This window comes from Podarcis gaigeae (genome assembly GCF_964106915.1).
Source record: "Podarcis gaigeae genome assembly, chromosome: 12".
In the NCBI taxonomy this organism is placed as follows: Eukaryota; Metazoa; Chordata; class Lepidosauria; order Squamata; family Lacertidae; genus Podarcis; species Podarcis gaigeae.
The window spans coordinates 27,540,311-27,559,570 of record NC_139688.1 but is presented as its reverse complement, the minus strand read 5'-3'; the positions used below and the strand labels follow the sequence as shown (position 1 = coordinate 27,559,570).

The following is a 19,260-nucleotide window of genomic DNA, read 5'->3' as shown; positions in this document are numbered from 1 at the left end:
CTTACTCACTGCTGGTTAAAATGGTTTGTGCTTCTCATTGTTCTGATCTTCTTTGGATCATTGCACATACACTGAAAAACATCATGATGATATATCTCATACTCCTTTTATATGTTCTGGTTTTCCAATATCCAGTTACATCAAAGAGTTACAAACAGTAACAGTGGGGTATACATAATACACTATATGGACTCCTCCAGACCACCTTTTTGTTCAGCATTCATCCCAATTTGAGAGCACAAAGCTTTCACAGTGTTTACTACACCCAGTGTTTACTGAGCATTCATTCTGATTTGTTTATGGGATGAATGCAGTGCTTTTTTCTGGAGGTACTCAAGGGTACACAGTACCAACACTTTTTTCCCTAGAAGAAAAGCACTGGTTATATTGCAATGAACATTCATACTGATTTGGACGGCCAATATAAAATGGTGGTGAGCAGGCACACACACACACACCATACATTTAAATCTATCTGACACCACTTGGATAGATGGATAGCCTTGGATGCCTCTCAAACATTTCTGGGAGCTGTAGTTTTTTAAGGGTGCTGAGAGTTGTTAGGAGACCCCTATTCCCCTCACAGCGATCCAATTCACAGGGAACTCAGAGAACTGTAGTTCTGTGGGGAAACTGGGGACTCCCAACAACTCTCAGCACCCTTAAGAACCTACAGAATGCTTTGGGGGAAGCCCTGACTACTTAAAGTGGTATCACAGAGATTTAAAGTTATGGTGTGGATGTGCCCAAGATGTTAGAGGGATTGTGGCCTACTGTAGGTGCCCTAAGCTGGCCTGTTGTCCTCAGAGGCAGTGGAAAAACACTTCTGCTGTCAGTTTTGAAGTAAGATTCAAACTGTCAATCTGATCAGTTTTGTTTTTCCCATATGGAAAGGGGGGGGGCAGAGAGGCATCATCTTTTCATTTGGCTCAGGCAGCAAAGGCTGCCTTTGATAGGCCCTACTTATTTTACTCGTCTCTGCAGACATCCCTATCCCCTGCCAATTTGCAGTTAGCAGCTTCCAAATCATTCCTCTGGCTGTACTTTTTACTCCATGCATACAGTATTGCTAGGCTTGCAGTCTCCAGAGGGGCCTGCGGGCTGCGACTGACAAGAGCCTAGCCCATGGGTAGGCAAACTAAGGCCCAGGGGCAGGATCTGGCCCAATTGCCTTCTAAATCCGGCCTGCGGACAGCCCGGGAATCAGCGTGTTTTTACATGAGTAGAATGTGTGCTTTTATTTAAAATGCATCTCTGGGTTATTTGTGAGGCATAGGAATTCATTCATATATATTTTTTTCCAAAATATAGTCCACAAGGTCTGAGGGACAGTGGAAGGGCCCCCTGCTGAAAGTTTGCTGACCCCTGTTCTAGCCTAAAACATGGGGAGAGCAGCAGGTTGGGAGAAGGCTAGCCTATGTTGCCTGGGACCCTCTTAAGGGAAGACCCCGCTGGCTGCTCTGCAGTCGCTGCAGGCCCTCTGAAACTCCCCCCCCCCCCCAAGACGCTGCAACAGGGAGTGTGTTTTTCCAAGACCTGGAGATGTATCCTGACGGCAGCACCCAGATTTGTTCCCCATATTGGGGTATGTACACAATCGGGTGCATGAAGCGCAAGCGAGGGGGCTGCAATGTGGAAATCCCTTAAGTGGGTGGGGGCGAGGAACACCTGAAGCGGATAGGAGGGAGGAGAGTGTGTTTCCTCCTCCCCCTTAAGCAGTTGCATTATTCCATATATTTTTTCCTTCATGCTCCCTTTCTCCCACGCCCGCCCGCCATCCCCTCTCTTGCAATTAGTTCTTTCTGACGAAAGGTAAATGCACCGCACAAATGTGACGCGGCCTGACCCTGCCTCAATCTGAGGCTCTTTTTATGCACCTTTACAGACACCCCTTTCCAAACCAGACTGCTGTTTTTGCTTGCAGAATCAGTCTTTGCTCACAAGTGCAAGCGGGCGAGCAATTCCTGCTGCGGCGCGACCCGCGAGCCTCCCGTAAATCCCTCATTCAGACGCGCCGAAATCGTCCACCTATTCCCAAGCAGCGCGCTTTTGCAACCCGACTCCCGAGTGTGGGCAAGGAAGGAAGGGCATGAGTGCTTCGAGGCCTGCCACTGAGCATGCTCGGATGCCACTGAGCATGCTCGGTAGCGTTTCGATGGTTAAAAAAAACCAACAACTTGACGGGTAGCGGAGAAAGGGAGCTCGGCTAGGCCGGTGCGGTTCTGACCGAGCGCCGGGCGCCGCAGCTTTTTTGCACGCCATGGGCAAAAGGGATAACCGGGTGGTGAGTAAGTCGCGCCGCGCTGGAGGGGAGGCCTCTGGGGGGCGGCGAGGCTCTCGAAGGAGGCCCCACGGCGGCTCCTCCTGGACTGGGTGGGGATGCTGGACCCGGGAGTGAAAGACTTGGTGTGCAGGGCGGAGGGGAGGGAGGCTGTTATGGTTTGCCGATCACCTGAGAAGTTTATTTGGGGAGGGGGGACCTGATGTTGGGATGGACTGTGCCAGACATGCACACGGCAGGTCTTTCTTTCTCCACCCCCCGGTTGGGGAATCCGGAATGGGGAGGTGGTCATTAAAATAGATATATATTTATACCCTAATGGGGATCATGGGACCTTTCTGCGCCCCATTGGACTTGGAGTGTCTCTGAAGTACGTAGGTTAAAAAAACATGATTTCCTCCTGCAAGTAGCAGGTGGCAGCCAGGGGATCTGTTGGGCGGGCAGATCTAATTGCAATGTGGCAGGAACTTAACCGTACGGGGCATTTTGCGACTTTGCTTTAAGGATTGCGACCCTGTTTCTTAGTCCCCCTGGTGTGTTTTCACTTCCACTTTTGTGATCCTGTTTGAATACGTAATTCCGGTGCTTTCTTTGGTGTGCTTTTTCACCATATGGGTATAGGGTTTTGATGTTTTGAGGCTGGCCAAGTAAACCTAAAGGCAAAGCAGGAGTGACTAAATGATATCTGCAGCTGTCCTAAGCAAAATAATAATAATAATAATTATATTCAAGTTGAACCAAGGCCATTCATTGCTATTAGCACAGATTGGAAATGTGAACGGTCACACTTTGTGCATTAGCATGGAAATGTTCTGAAGTGCCTGGGGAGGAAGGAGGTTTGAGTGATCTCTGCTAAATAGAATTCCTTTGTTGGGTAAAGGCAGATAGCTGTAAGCAAGCTCAGGTTTCTTTCTGAGATTTGATGCTGAAAGGCCCCCTCCAGGTTTTTGGTTTTTTTGCAGGTGTACAGTATTCTGAAACCTGTCATTGGCACAATAAGGTGTATTTGTGGGGGATTTATACAAGACCGTCAGCACATCATTCCACTTCATTAGCTGTTTGGAAATGCTTCCCCACTGTTACTGCTTTATTACCATCTGGAGAGGCACTCTTGCACTATAGTGCAACAAAAGCAGGCAACAAACACACTGGAACACTTGTGGCATAAAAAAATTACAGGATTTCAACAGGAAGCAAGGGAAGTGCACCATTTGGAAATAAAGCATTATGTCTACCCCAAAGCTATTGCATATGCAAAGAATGTTGAAAGTAGGCTATCATCATGAGCACAAATAATAATAAATGCACAGAAAAGAGAATGTCTGGCTTTACTTGTAGAATGTCTGGCCTTACTCGTAGAAGTTGTTCGATACAAGTAACTAAGGCTCCCTCCAGACATCCTCTTTACTGTGCATTTTTTATTATTTTTGCTCATGATAATATTATTATTATTATTTTATTATCTCTTAAGGTGTTGTGTTAAAGCTATATATGAAATTTGGGGCATAGTAAGAACATGGCAATCTCAATTGATTTATAATTTTGTACAAGTTAGGCACTGTCCAAATGCAAAAACTCTGGCAGCCTTTCTCAACCTGTGCGTCCCCAGATGTTTTGAGACTACAAGTCCCATCACCCCTAGCTAGCAAGGCTAAAGCTGAGGGATGATGGGAGTTGTAGTCCAACAACATCTGGGGACCCACAGGTTGGGAACCACTAGAAGGGCTTGTCCATGTAGTAGTCTGTCTTATGGTCATTGGGGCTGTCAAACTTAAACCAGAAAATGGTGAAGAGGAAATAAGGTAAAGGTAAAGGTACCCCTGCCCGTACGGGCCAGTCTTGACAGACTCTGGGGTTGTGCGCCCATCTCACTCAAGAGGCCAGGGGCCAGCGCTGTCCGGAGACATTTCCGGGTCACGTGGCCAGCGTGACATCGCTGCTCTGGCGAGCCAGAGCCGCACACGGAAACGCCGTTTACCTTCCCGCTGGTAAGCGGTCCCTATTTATCTACTTGCACCCGGAAGTGCTTTCGAACTGCTAGGTTGGCAGGCGCTGGGACCGAGCAGCGGGAGCGCACCCCGCCGCAGGGACTCGAACCGCCGACCTTTCGATCGGCAAGTCCTAGGCGCTGAGGCTTTAACCCACAGCGCCACCTGCGTCCCTTCCGAAGAGGAAATACCTGCTGCTAACTCAAAATTATATTGCTGAAATAAAGAAAGTTTCAGCGTTATTTTTGTTCTGGTACTCAAAATCAATTCTTGGGCTGGCTCAGAATTTTTTAATTCTTAGTGTAAGGTCTTTTGTACCATGATCCAGTTGGTAGCACTAGCAAAAAATGAAGTAGAAATCCTAGGACACTGTGTTACTCCAATTCAGATCTTTGGTCCATGTAGCTCAGTTTTGTCTACACTGATTGACAGTGACTCTCCAGGTTTCAGGCAGGAGTCTCTCTCTGCCCAGCCTGGAGATGCCAGGGATTAAACTTGGGACCTTTTGCGTGCAAAGCAGATGTTCTGTTGTTGAGGCATGATCCAGTAGATCCTGCAAGCTTGGAACCTGCCCATTCTTGTAGTAAACCAAACTCAGAATTAGCTTTGTGTCAGAACATCCTCATCCCTTCTCCTACTCTTTTGTACCATAATTAAATACTTACAGGGTTCCTTCAATCACAGTTTTCTGGTTTGGATGTAATGTGAAACTGTGGTTTTAAAAGCCCTTCAAGTATTGACTTATAGGGCAAGAGTGAAAGGAGAAGGAGAGAGGAGAGGGGAATGGAGCATTGCAGGGGGCAGAGAATAAAAGTAACTTATGTCTGAACCAAGCCACTCTGTCCTTCAGTAGCCTAAAGCAAGTTAGAACCTTTCCATGATGAGAATAATAAAGACCTATATTACAGCTTGTTGTGTGGATAAATTAGGGACTTCTGTGGGCCAAATGTTCAGTGCGACTGAGTTGTATGGTGCTCTCAAAATTTGCCCAGGCTATAAATATTATCACTAATTTCTACAGCCTTGGTTGTGTGCCAGTGTTTCTTGAACAGAATGATTTCCAGAGGCTGAGTGTACACAGCTTCTGCCAGAAAATGAGACTAGAGAGAGAAAAGGCAAAATGAATGACTATTTAGTGCTTGTTATGTGTTCCATTTAAAAATCAACACTCTTTGATAGTCAGAGAACAACTGGACTTGGAAAATAAAGCAATGGTTCCCCCCCTCAGAATTTTGTCACAGCCACGGCATATATTTAAAGTAAATTTAAAGCACATGTCTGCCCCCACCCCCCAAGAATCGCAGGCACTGTAGTTTGTTAAGGAAATTATAGCTCTGTGAGGGTAACCTGCAGTTCCCATGATTCTTTGGGGGGAAGTCATGTGCTTTAAATATGCTTCAAATGCATGGTGTGGTTGTCACCTTTAAATATTTATTAATTTTATTTCCATAAAACTTAAACACCACTTGGTTGTACAACAACAACAACCCTGTAAGTGGTTTACAAAAGATAAAACAGAAAATCAACCCATAAGGAAGTCTGTGCACTTGTCTTCTAAGAATCTGCTAGGTACCTGAAGAAGACTGTTGTTATTGTTGTTTAATTTAAAAATGCTTTCATTTCTCTCCATAAATAGGACGTTGGGGTGCTATTTTAATGTCAGCAAAGTGGAATGACTTTGAATTTATCGCTTTGTGATCTTTTAGGCTTATATGAATCCCATAGCAATGGCTAGATCACGAGGTCCTGCTCCATCTTCAGGACCTACCATACAAGACTACTTGAACAGACCAAGACCAACATGGTATGTATGGCCATAATGACTTCCCTCCTTTTCCAGAGCCCTTGTGTTATGAAGGAGAATGGGACTTCAGTTCCGAAGGCCATCACCTGGTTTGCATGTAACTCTTAACCATAGCCAAGTGTTATGTTGGTTTAAACTATGGTTTATCCAAACAATTCAAGTATGTTAACTATGAAAACAACTTTTTCAGACAGACTAAAGTTTAGAGTAATCACAGTTTGTTTTGGTTCAGACATAACAACAGACTACAGTTAGTTGAAGGTAGAAGCAAATGCTCCCAAGTTCCTTATTGTGGTCGTACCAAAAGAGGAGCAGGGACAAAGTATAGTTTATTATCACATGCCAGTGCAGCCAATAATAGGCCAAGTGAATCCCACGGAATAATTACTTGCATCTAAGTCATACGTCCCCAAACTCTGCCCTCCAGAGGTCTTGGAACTACAACTCCCATCATCCCTGGCTAACAGAACCAGTGGTCAGGGATGATGGTAATTGTAGTCCCAAAACATCTGGAGGGCAGAGTTTGGGGCTGTATGTTCTAAGTAGCCTCAGTAGGTTTTGGCTTGAAGGCAGTTGCCCAGACTAGATAGATAGATAGATAGATAGATAGATAGATAGATAGATAGCTTGGATCATAACGTAAGTTAACATAAGGAAATTCATGAAAGGTAACTTTCCCATAGTAACCTCCCTCCTGTCATTCACAGTGCCCCATCCCATATTTTTTCAGGATTTCCTCCCCACCAACACTACCTTCTGGAGCAGATTTTCAGGGGTCATCAACTTCCTTAAGTTAACTTAACTAAGGTCCAAGCCTGTTGTATCAGATATGGTGAATTTACAACTGGCTGCCTTGAAGATTTTCATAAATCAGGCCTTTATATTGTTTTGTTTGCGTTAAAGGGAAGAAGTAAAAGAACAACTAGAAAAGAAGAAGAAGGGTTCCAAAGCCTTAGCAGAATTTGAAGAAAGGATGAATGAGGTTTGTTATTGGTTTAACTTTATGTATCTAGATTACTTAGATTTTTTTTCTCCTGCTCTACTCTCAGAAGCATAATGAAATTGTCTTGTTATCCCACCCCAGCCATCTGCCTGCCCTTTTACTGTATTACTTTAAAACTGTAGCAGAGTGATAGAAATTGTTGCTTATCTCGTCCCTTGCCAATCCAATATTATTGCTAAATGCTGTTTCCCCCTCCCCAGGAAATGATAACATCTAATTTGTAAGGCCTCCATTTTGCAAGCTTCCACTGTGAAAACTGCAGATTGTTCTGCTCAGCAAGAGCTAAAATGGAAAGCTCTGTCAGACCTTGAAATACCTTTGAAATGTATTCAGATAACTCTGACAAAGCTATTAGGAGCCATTGTGCTACGGGAACATAGTGCCCACGAAGGAGCGATCGCTACCAGCAAACATAAAATTCTTGCCAGAAGCCTTAAAAACTGAGGAGAAAGGGAAGAGCAAAGGGAGGTTAACAGATATAGCACTTATAGGTATGCATTCCTAGGAACAGCCGCTGTAGCCCAGTATGTGAGGACAAAGCCTTGTTTTTTACACTAGAATAATGACCTTTTGGAGAATGAAGACTTATTAGTGACACCAAGGGATTTAGATGTTCAACATTTCTTAGGATGGATGGAACGCTATGTAACTTTCTCCAAGTTCTTAATAATATAGCTTTAAAAGTTTGTGAGAGCAATTTTTTAAGAAAAATGTTCAGGAGAGAAAAAGGCTGAATATGTTCCAGACTGCTATTTATGCCCCAACCCCCTTACATAATGCTAGTATTGTTGATATTGTTAAGAGAATATGCTGGTTATTTTTTATTTATTTTTTTGCTTTATGGTTAGTTAGGTTTTTTTAAGGTTTTACTCTTTTGTTATGCTTCTTTTTTATCATATTTGTGGGGTTTTTTAGAAAAAAAAAATCAAGGCCTGACATACCATACCATTTTAAATGACAAAGATTCTTGTGGCATCTCAAAGCCTAAGAGTTCCATTCTGTGCACATCTACTCAGACATAAGTCCTGTTGAGTTCATTAGGACTTCCACTCAGGTATGTGGGTACCCTATACCTGTAAGTCCCAGTGAACTAAATGAGACTTACTCCTGAACAGAGGCGTCTAGGTTTGCACCTTAACAAATGTATTGTGGCCTACGCTTTCATGGACTCGAGACCACTTCATCTAGCAGACCCTGCTCCATGGAAGCTTCAACCACAATAAATGTCCCAGAGGATTCTGTGCAGTTCTTCCAGCAACAGTCTTCACACAGCTTTCACTGGAAATTCTCCATCAATAGCCTTCGCGTATCCATGGCTTTGAGTAGACGCTTATTTGTTGAAGGGAGAAGCTGACTGCCTGCTCTGCGTGAAATTACAACTGATTACTTCCAACTTTTTTTCAGAACTGGAAAAAAGAACTCGAAAAACACCGGGAGAAATTGTTAAGTGGAAGTGAGAGCACTTCAAGGAAGAAAGAGGTAAAACATCTTTAGCATTCAAGGGCAATGGGGTCTGGATCTTTGGATAGCCTTTGCTGTTTGGCAGTACAGCAGTGCAACTCCTACTAAAGAACATATCACTGAATGTAGAACCCTAACTTCATCGGTGACACACACACACACATGGACATACTAATTCTAGATTCATTTATTTCCTTTTAGAAGAAGAAAAAGGAGAAGAAGAAATCCAGTAGGGTGAGCAAAGATTTCAGGGTGTTTTCCCCAATGTACAAGTTGATCTACATTTTAACTTAAGGGAGTTAAGTAAACAGGTGCAAGGCATTCTTCTCCAGCCTTGGGTCCCCAGGTGTTTTTAGATCATATACCTATCTCATCACCCCTGACAATTAGCTTCTCTGGCTGGGGATTATGGGCATTTGTCCAGCAGTGTCTAGAGTCCCAGTGTACAGGAAAGCTGGTTTAAGGAGAAAAAATGTTTTTGAAAGCTGTTTTATGTGTTGTTAATACCTAATCTTGGCTTTAAACCCAAATGACGCATCTTTATTTAAAGAATGTATCCTAATATCAGTGTTTAGCAGTCAAGAGGGTAATTGTAGGGGCCATCTTCTTGGGCTGTTCATTTTTGCATTTATCTAACAAATTCTGCATCTCACAAATTTACGTTTTGTTGTCTTTGGTCAAGTTGTCTCCATCTTCCTCTTCCTCATCAAGCTCTGATTCTTCCAGTAGTTCTTCTGATTTTGAAGATGAGGTAAGAATGCGGTTAACTGAAACTGTCCCTTTCTGTGAAATTGTGCCAGTTCCCCCTTTTCATCTCGATTATTTTGATATGTTTGCATTCAAATGTAGGGGGGGGGGGGGACTCCAGTGTGTGTCGTTTTGATCAGGAGGAAGGCAACCTTGTCAGGAACAGTTTTTTTCAAGTCTTCTACACCCTCATCCTAAGTACATTGGCTTGGATTGAGTTCTTGTACATGGGCTACTACATATGGGATGCTCCTGCTGGTACAAGTGACTGGGTGGTGGAAGGATTTCTGACCATTTCTCTTGCAGCCCCCTGGAAACCTGCTCCAGACCATCTGGAACTACATTGAAGGCATGGGAGTGGGGGCTGCAGTGGAAAGGAGAAAATCAATAATTTTGCCTCTTTCTCTTCCCCTCCCTCAAGTGGAAGCCTATGCTAGATTGCAGGCCCTTGCACTTTTGAATAGAGGAAGGAAAATGTAGTCCAATCTGTTAATGAAAACCTACAAATAACCATGCCCATAGGAAAGGAGTTAGTCAGGATACTTAACAGGCTTCTGAATTTCAGGTTAGGCTGCTGTTCGGAGGAAGAAGCTCAGTTGTCACCATGCATAGATTGTGGGCTCCCAGCCATTATTCAGAAGTAGATCTCATCTATTTCATCCATGTATAGGCTCTCATCTTTGGGGAGGGTCTTCTATTGACTCTCCCAAGTCCTTCCTTCCTTAGTCTTCTCCAAGTTCATCTCAACTAGATAACATAGTAGAGGCTTTGAAAACTCGTCCATCAGAGGTTAGGAGAGGGAGCTACAGCTCAATAAAGTCAGTAAAAAGCTTGTGGTGCTCCTTCAAAGGGAATGACTATTGTGTTTAGCATGTGGGTGTAAGAGACTTCTTGCTTTTTTCCCCAATTCAAAACTACTTATGTTATTTTTACATGGAAGAGCAGAAACAGGCTGTTAAATAAACAGCCAGCAAAAATGAACATTCTGTGTGTGGAAGAGATGAAAATGTTACCTCGAGGCAGTGCATTGATTAAGTTGTTGAGGGCCCTTAAAGTATTGGTGTGCCTAAATGTAATGAGCTCTGAGCATCGTTGCAGGATTAAATGTTTAGCATGCATTGTTCTTCTGAAGATGGCAAGATGGAATGCTGCAAAAGCTTAAAAGGCTGTGTCCTTGTTAACACTGTGCAGGCCAAAACTGTGTATTAGGCAGCCATCTCATGTATTAAAGCCCCAGTGACTGCTTCTTCTCTGCAAAGTGGCATCAGGTGGGGTAATTTGCAGTAGAGAAGGCAATTACTGGAGTGGGTGTTTACCTTTCTCCACCTGCTGTTTGTCTCCTGCAACCTGCTTTCCCCCCTAACCTAGGTTCCAGTCCTGTATAAGATAGAAATGTGGGTATCGCTACCCAGCTGTGTGAAAAGTAGGTTGGAGGAATTTTAGTGGAAAGATGTTGAGGGGTAGGCACCGTCTCCTCTGCTTCCAGCTTCTTCATTGCAGATCACCTCCTCCTTGTGCTCCCTGGCAGAAAAGAACTGGTTGTTGAGCTCTTCAGTACACAAGATGGCCATGCAAAGTGTAGTTCTGGCCTCAGTTTGGTTTGTCACAGAGTAGAATTGTGATGTACAAAGCGAGCCCTTGGCCAAAACAATGCGTTCAGTGTTGTTGTTCAACAAAGAGAAATGCAAAAAGGCATCAAGGGAGTTTTAAAAGCTTAAGCACTCTGAATGGAAACTGAGACCAATCCACTCCATGGTTTCCAGAGACAAGTGATCCTACAAAATATAAAAAAACAGCAGCCAGAACAACAATAAAATGATTAGCATTAGTAGACAAAACATCAAATCACTGTGCTGGGGAAAGTATCTGGTAAGGGTTCCAGCAGAACCCTTCAAGGTTTTGCAAAGTAAGAAAGACAGGATCCAAACTAGCTGAGCTGCAATAATTAGTACATTAATAGTTCAAGTTAGTCTGAGCTGAATATGTATCTTTTTGTACTGATACTGTAGATACAATATTATATCCACTTATCTGGGAACAAATCCCCATTGAACTTCAACGGGACTTTAGACATGTATGGATTTTTAAACAGATGTTTATGCTGCTATCAGTGTACTTTTATGGGCTGCATCTGCCCTTTTAATTTTTCACTGAAAAATTCTGCTAATGACCTTCTGGATGTTTAAACTTGAGTCAACGAGGCAAGAACTGTAGTGTTTGGTTGGACAAAGAAAGCCATTGGATTTAATCTTGATGACTGAAAATCAAGTTGCCTGTGTAAGCTTCAGCCATCCTTGTGCAGCAGTACAGTCGATGCCAAAATGATCCAAGCTCAATGCTTAGATAACGATTTGCCATGAACAAAATCAAACCATTTTCTTAAAATATTTGTGGCTAGGATAAGAAACAAGGGAAAAAGAGAAGAAAGAAGAAGCACCGCTCCTCACGGAAATCATCTGAAAACTCTAGTTCAGATTCTGACTCGGACGGCAAGGTAAAGTGTCCTATTGTATTAGTCATCTTGACATTTTCCTAAGATACCCAGTAGCGGTGTGAGTAGTGGTACAGAGCCGCCCACCCAGCACTTGGTGGCATTGCTACTGTTAACCTGGATGGTGCTGGGATGGAGTAGCAGCGAAGATGGTGCCATGTGGCGGCACTGGCGAGAGAACCGGATTGGTGGGAGATCCTACTACCCCACCATACACATTGCAACTGAAGATACCTTAAAACTTCATAGAATCTCATGGCACCTTAACGACAAATAGTTCATGATGGCAAAAATAATAATATTTGTGGACTTGATTCCGCTTCATCAGATGCAGTATCTTAATATCCCTGGTTTTTGTTTTCCATAGAGTGATATTTCCAAGATCAGTTAGAAGTGGGTGGGTGGTGCGTCGTGGGTGTGTGATAGCATGTCACAGAGCGTGTGCCGTTCCCTTCTGTCCTTTTGTCTAGATTCACCTACTGGCAAATGTAGTTGCTGACCAACTAAGAACAGCCTTACCCTGTATTGTAAGAATAATACAGCAGCTGTTTCTGCATGACTGGAAGCTTTGTTATGAGCATCCATCTTCCAGAGTACCAATAAATTGTTAACTGTGCAATAGGCATATTTCTCATCATAGGAAATGTTTAGACTTCAGGTAGAATTGCTTTTATAATCACTGACAGCACAAGGGCTATCTTTTACACTGTAACTACTATCTTTTATACCATAACTACTTTTCATCTCTTTATTTAGGACAGCTTAAAAAATAAAAGGGCAAAGGAAGACTTTGAAAGAGAAAAGGTAAAATACTTTCATAAATTGTAAAACAACAACTACCTCAAGACTTAGGGTTCATGTAGAAGCTCAGTGTCTCTATTCAGAGCACTTGTCAGCTGGAATTTGATTATCCAGATTTTCATAAGTACTTCTTTCACTGTTGGAAATAAGACTTTGACAAACAGGGCAAACATTTCTGAACCGTGAATGTCAATGAGCATTCTAATGGGCTGGGCTGTTTGCGAAAATCATGGTGCAATTCTCACTTCTCGTCAGTGAATTTCTGCCATTACTTATCAAAATGGCTAGTTATTATGCACCTTTTTTTTGTATAAAGCAACTTTCAGGTTTCTTATACTGCCTAGCATCTGTCTGTCTCAGGAGACAATAGAGGAATGCGCCTTGGTGAAGCCAAGCTGTTAGAAGGTTGCAGCTTCTTCTGGGGTTGTAGACCGATATGGAAGAGACATGTTTTGTTGTAGCTGGGGCAGAGAAAGGTGTCCAGTTGTGCTGCTGCAGATGCACCATGACGCTTCTTCTCTCTGCGCTCCTCCACGTGGTTATTACTCCTCTGGTCACTGCTATGAATACATGAATGCATTTTGTCCTCTCAGGTTTTAACTTTTAATTTTTAGCTTGAAGTCTCGTTGCCCTTGAATAAATGTTCAAATGCAAGCACTGGTGCATAAATTTTAAGCCAGTTGTTCGTAATACAGTGGTACCTCTGGTTACAAACTTAATTCATTCTGGTTTTGTTTTTTTAAAATTTTATTAAGAGTTTTTTAATACAATAAACAGAGAAAAACAGCATAAACAAAGAACAAACAAAAAAGAAAACAAACATAAAATTTATCATCGTATAATGACCAACTTTTCTTCATTTTTGGACTTCCTCACGCCTCTCGCTCCTACTTTCCAAATTTATAAAACTTTGATCAGCAATTTATCTACTTATTTCCATTCTTATTGTACACATTTCCAATGTTTTGTCCCTAACTTTGAATATTTTTATCTAGATCTTAAATATCTAATTTTACCATATATTTATTCAAAATTTATTTTTCTCATAAACTTCACTCCATCTCATAGTTTTTTTCACCAACCTTTATGGTGCCCTATTATTTTCAAATCCCTCATCCTTCTTAACACTCGTGTAATTTACAGTGTTTTTGTAAATAGTCCTTGAATTTCTTCCAATCCTCTTCCACTGCTTCCTCTCCCAGGTCTCGAATTCTGCCAGTCATTTCTGCTAGCTCCATATAGTCCATCAGTTGCATCTGCCATTCTTCCAGCGTGCGCAAATCTTGAGTTTCCCAGTGTTTAGCGACAAGTATCCTTGCTGCTGTTGTTGCATACATAAAAAATGTTCGATCATTCTTTAACACCCTCGGGCCAACAATGCCCAAAAGGAAGGCCTCTGGTTTCTTAGGGAAGGTATACTTAAATACCTTTTTCAGCTCATTATATATCATTTCCCAGAAGGCCTTAACCTTAGGGCAAGTCCACCAGAGGTGAAAAAACGTTCCTTCAGTTTCCTTACATTTCCAACACTTATTGTCTGGCAGGTGATATATTTTTGCAAGCTTGACTGGGGTCATGTACCACCTATATAACATTTTCATAATGTTTTCTTTCAAGGCATTACATGCCGTAAATTTCATACCGGTGGTCCATAACTTTTCCCAGTCAGCAAACATGATATTATACCCAATGTCCTGTGCCCACTTTATCATAGCTGATTTAACCGTTTCATCCTGTGTATTCCACCTCAGCAGCAAGTTATACATTCTTGAAAGTACCTTAATCTTAGGTTCTAACAATTCTGTTTCCAATTTCGATTTTTCCACCTGGAATCCTAACTTTTTATCCAATTTAAAAGCCTCTTTAATCTGAGCGTAATTCATTCTGGAGGTCTGTTCTTAACCTGAAACTGTTCTTAACCTGAGGTACCACTTTAGCTAATGTGGACTTCCGCTGCCGCCGTGCTGCCGGTGCGCAATTTCTGCTCTCATCCTGAGGTAAAGTTCTTAACCCGAGGTACTGCTTCCGGGTTAGTGGAGTCTGTAACCCGAAGTGTTTGTAACCCAAGGTGTCTGTAACCCGAGGTACCACTGTATATTCTTCTGATTGTTTAGTACACAAAATGTGGCTTTAATCTTTCATAGGATACCAAAAGCCTTGAAAGGAAAAGGAAAAAAGCAGATCGTGGAGATGGCATGTTATCGACAGAGTCCTCATCAGAATCAGAACACACAGAGGAGGTTGGTATGCCTATAAAGCCAAAAGCTAATGTAAAAACAAATGAATTCAGCAAATAAACGTCCTGTTCAACTTGTCCCTTCAGAGATATGGGAGCCATTTTGCCATATGTGCCATTCCAGGTGAATGTGAATGAATAAATCATATGAGCAGGACATCCTTCCCACCTGGATGTTCTTAGTATGGGCCTCTGTGGTTGCTTTTTAATTGCCACACACACACCATACCTGGAAAAAAGTAAGAATTCTGAAGCTGTGTACAGGATAGCAGACTTTATAGTTGGAAAAAAGATTTCTGCATATTTGAGAGAACAGGAAATGTTATTTCTCCACAGCAGTACTAGACAATATTGGTATATGGCTGTTGTATGTGTATTTCAGCATATTTGAAAATATTACTCTGCTCCTCTCCACGTAGGTACCAGCAAAAAAGAAGAAAACCAGTGAAGAAAAAGAGAAAAATGTAAGCATTTTCCTGCTTATCAAATAACTTCCAACAAAAACTGATTTTAAATTTCAGACCGGCATAAATATGTGTTGGCACAAACTCCTCCTGGAGTTTCTCTGACGTCAGCATTTTGGCATAAATGAGAGCAGAATTTTATTTATTGATTAAATTTACATCCCTCCCCTTTCTCCCAAATGAGCTGAGGGTGGCAATCACCTGACTGGCTGCATTGCTTTATATCCTACTTATCCTGACTTTGTATATGGCACAGAAATAAGGACCTAAACAATGAATTTGCATTGAATCAGACCATAAAAGACAGTGCTGCCAACTGTGCTTGCTTGGCAAAAGGTTTCCAAACAACATCGCCTGGATTTTTAGCTAGATTTTTCTCCAACTTATTTGATATGCCCAGGTTTGACACTGGGGCCTCAAACACGGTTTTGCTTAGTAGGTGTTACTCTCTATTTGGTTTAATTTCAGAATAGCTTTGGTTAATCCTTCCTTTGAAAACACATATGCTTAGTCGGGGCCTATATGTGAGTGAATCGACTGCAGTATCCTGTGATCGTTCATGCTATTTTACATTTTCTTAAAGGATAAAACAAAGAAACGGAAGAAGCACAAGAAACATGGCAAGAAGAAAAAAAAGAAGACGACCAGCTCAAGCTCTTACTCAGAATAACTTCAGTCAAGACTCTCTTCCCCCCAACACCTTCCTATCAAAAGTGCAATGAGACTAGAGAGAACTGCAACTGTGAAAATTACGAGAAAACTTTACCAAACTGCATGAGTTCTCTTGTGTATTAACAATATTCTAAACTTTCAGCTTGCCCAGTGCAGTTGGGCTGGAAATAGCCATTGTTGTTGCCTGATGCTTAAATATATGTAGTATTCCCCACTCCCCTCGGCCCCGGTGACTGGCGTTAAATGTTTTAAAATAAGCCCTGCACATGGCTTAATGATGTAACAGCAGTGCAAAATAGGGTTGGTACAAGAAAAGGGTTTGCCCATTCCAGGGTCTTTGTATGTGCACCCTGCACCCATGGGTCCCCCTGCATTTTAATGGAAGGCCCCAATTCACACACGTAAACAACTGTGCATGTAGATCAGCCGTTTACTGTAATGACTGGGCCAGCCCTTACGGATGGACACCCTGCCTGTGCACCTATTCCCATAAAGCAGACAATGAATTTGTGTGTTTTTATTTTTGAACGGGTGGTTAAATTTAAATTTTCATTATATTTTTTTACAAATATGCAAGATTCATTATCAAAGATGAACACAGCATAGCAACTCCTGTGACATTTCATTACTACAGATGCCATTTTTTGAAACAGGAATGTGTCAGTAACCTGTACAAATGTCAGTTTGTGTGTATGTATCATAATTTTGCTCTCTTTTTTTTTAACTGGGGGGGCATGGATGTTTGTGTTCTCTTGGATCAGACAGCTTATTTTGAATCCTTGCAAGCAGCACCAGTGTTTGCTGATGCTGTTGCTGTGCTTCCAAGGGTACTTTAAGCAGCCATTTTTCTTTCTGAATATGGGGTAGATTCCACCAACACGACCTTTCCCTGTGCAGGCCCCATGAAAAGTAAATAGGACCCGCAGAAGAGCAGTTGTATTGATGACTGGTTATGGAAAAGCTAGATGCGATTGGGGACAGTTGCTTTGTTAGTTTACATGGCTACCCCATTCACGTATAATGGTGTGGGGTGTCTAATTTTTATAACAAAAAGCATATGTGACTGAGGAGAGCTGAAATGTGGCAGCCTTCTCATTTGTGCTTCGTTGTTCCCCCCTAGTCTAGCTCACTTCTGGTATTGGAGCTGAGCCAGGGGAATGGTGCATAGAGCAACAAAACTCGGAGAGATGACACAGGAGGGTGGGGGTTGGTAGGAAAAGAGGCTACCCCCAACTTTTGCTGTTTAAAAAAGACTCTACCCTCCTCTCCCTGCCTCTTTATGCATGAACAGGCACGTGAACAACAAATGCGATTTGTCTGTTCCCATCTAATCTGGTCCTTGGTTTATTTGGAACCTGTAGCACATGCTGCTGGGATAAGCAATAAAACGCCAGCCTAATGTGGCATAGCTGACGCCCCAAAAGTGAGGATTTTACCCCTGTTGAATCAAAATAATACTGAGTACTTAACATTATTTGAGGTGGCATTGAGCTAATTGATTTCTTCCCCGCCCCCCCCCAGCAAACACTGTTGCATTTATTATTATTATTTGTTTTGTCATTAAGGTATTTAGAATTAATGTTCTGCATGATTTTGTCCCATTTTTAAATTAACCAATAGAGAAATACAGTTGTAATCAATGGGATTTTTTAAAAAAATTAATTATGTTTCACATGCAGCATTACTTACAGATTTTTATTGCATCCATGCCTATGTTTTAAATGCACACTTGCTGAAGATATTTAGCATGTAAAAAGCTGAGGGGATGATATCAAACAGCTTCATATTGAAGCTGATTTTACTCTACACAAGTTCCGTGGCAGACCTGTTATGCAACTATGTCTTGGTATTCAAAATTACTGCCAGACACTTAGTAAAGATAATGTTTGAAAAAAATATTCATTTCTGCATTGTCTCTGTGTGTGTCAGACAGGTGGACCGGAAATAGGGAGAGACAGAGTGTGTCCAAACAACTCTCCCCCCCCCCCGAAATAAAGTGTAGCACCATATGCATGCTATGGTAACAGGAATAGCCGCAATGAGCTATATAAATTTGCCTCTCCATAGGGACCAGCCCTGAGATTGAGTAATGCTTGCTTCTTCAGCTGCCTGTTAAGCAGATGAGCAGAAAGATACAGTGGTACCTCGGGTTACAGACGCTTCGGGTTACGCGTTTTCCGGTTACGGACCGCGGGAAACCCGGAAGTACTGGAAAGGGTTACTTCCGGGTTTCACTGCTCGCACATGCCCAGAAGACCAAATCGAGTCACACACATGCGCAGACACGGCCCTGCAGGTTACGAACGCTGCAGGTGATGGACATGCCTCCCTCACGGATTACATCCGCAACCTGAGCTTCCACTGTATTAATTTGGGTCACTGCAAAGGTAGAAATTAAATTGTTACTATTGTTCTCAGAAAGCCTGTTTTGTTAGCCTTTTCAAATTATTGTGGCAGAACACGGGGGGGGGGGAAGCAGTGGGTCTCAAGGTTGGATACCTCCTCCCACCAGCTTCTTGTGGTGCAGAAGTTTTTTTAAACAAATTGCTGTCAAGATGGTGTCCAGTACTATGGTGGGGTGTACTATCTTGTGGGAAATCCTAAGTTCCTTTTGACTCAAAGCCATACATACGTAAAGTGATCTTGGGCTGTCTAAAACTGGTGTAGGCTATACACAGATTACTTTTCAGATAACTATGTGTAGCATGAGGATTACTTGGAAGTTTATCATTGAATTCTTTGAAGATAACAGTAATACTGCACAGCTTCCTTGAAAAACAGTGTTTGCTTACCATTTCTAGCCATAGGGCAGAATGAACAGATTCTAGACCAGTGGTTCCTAACCTTTTTCTGGCCATGCCCCACCTAAGCATCTCTAAAATGCTGAAACGCACCCCCCCCCCCGTGTGACATATAATTCTTATTATTCAGAAAGTGAAGTCCTGTTCACATAGAGAACGCCTAAAAGGCCATTCACTGTTAATAACTCATTCTCTAATTGTCCCCCTTTAAAATCAACTTGCCGTCCTGTGGGGTGTGCGCCCCACTTTGGGAACCACAGTTCTAGACTCTATACTGAAAGGTGCGTTCCCGAAACCTGCAAACTAAAAACGAGCCCAACACATCTGGCCAACATCATGCTGTGTTGCACCTAAGCTCACACCAGCTTTAGATATCGGTGGAAAATGAATTGTTACAGGTGAGAATTTGGACCTGGGGATCCCTGCACATGAACGCATCATTGAAACATGCAGGATTTTGTCAGCAGCCAAGTAGAAAGAATGGTGGGAGGAGCTGGCTCCAAGGACAAAG

The 19,260-nt window shown here is 42.4% G+C and overlaps 1 protein-coding gene across 1 annotated transcript; it reads left to right on the top strand.

Moving 5' to 3' along the window:
* The first annotated feature begins 2,101 nt into the window (after window positions 1–2,101).
* FAM133B (family with sequence similarity 133 member B) lies at window positions 2,102–17,846 on the top strand. Its single transcript, XM_083705143.1, has 11 exons — window positions 2,102–2,284; window positions 5,976–6,073; window positions 6,977–7,055; window positions 8,481–8,555; window positions 8,739–8,771; window positions 9,220–9,288; window positions 11,683–11,778; window positions 12,532–12,579; window positions 14,721–14,816; window positions 15,232–15,276; window positions 15,860–17,846. The coding sequence occupies exons 1-11, from the start codon at window positions 2,261–2,263 to the stop codon at window positions 15,944–15,946; spliced, it is 750 nt and encodes a 249-aa protein (XP_083561269.1). The 5' UTR covers window positions 2,102–2,260; the 3' UTR covers window positions 15,947–17,846.
* Window positions 17,847–19,260: the final 1,414 nt, after the last annotated feature.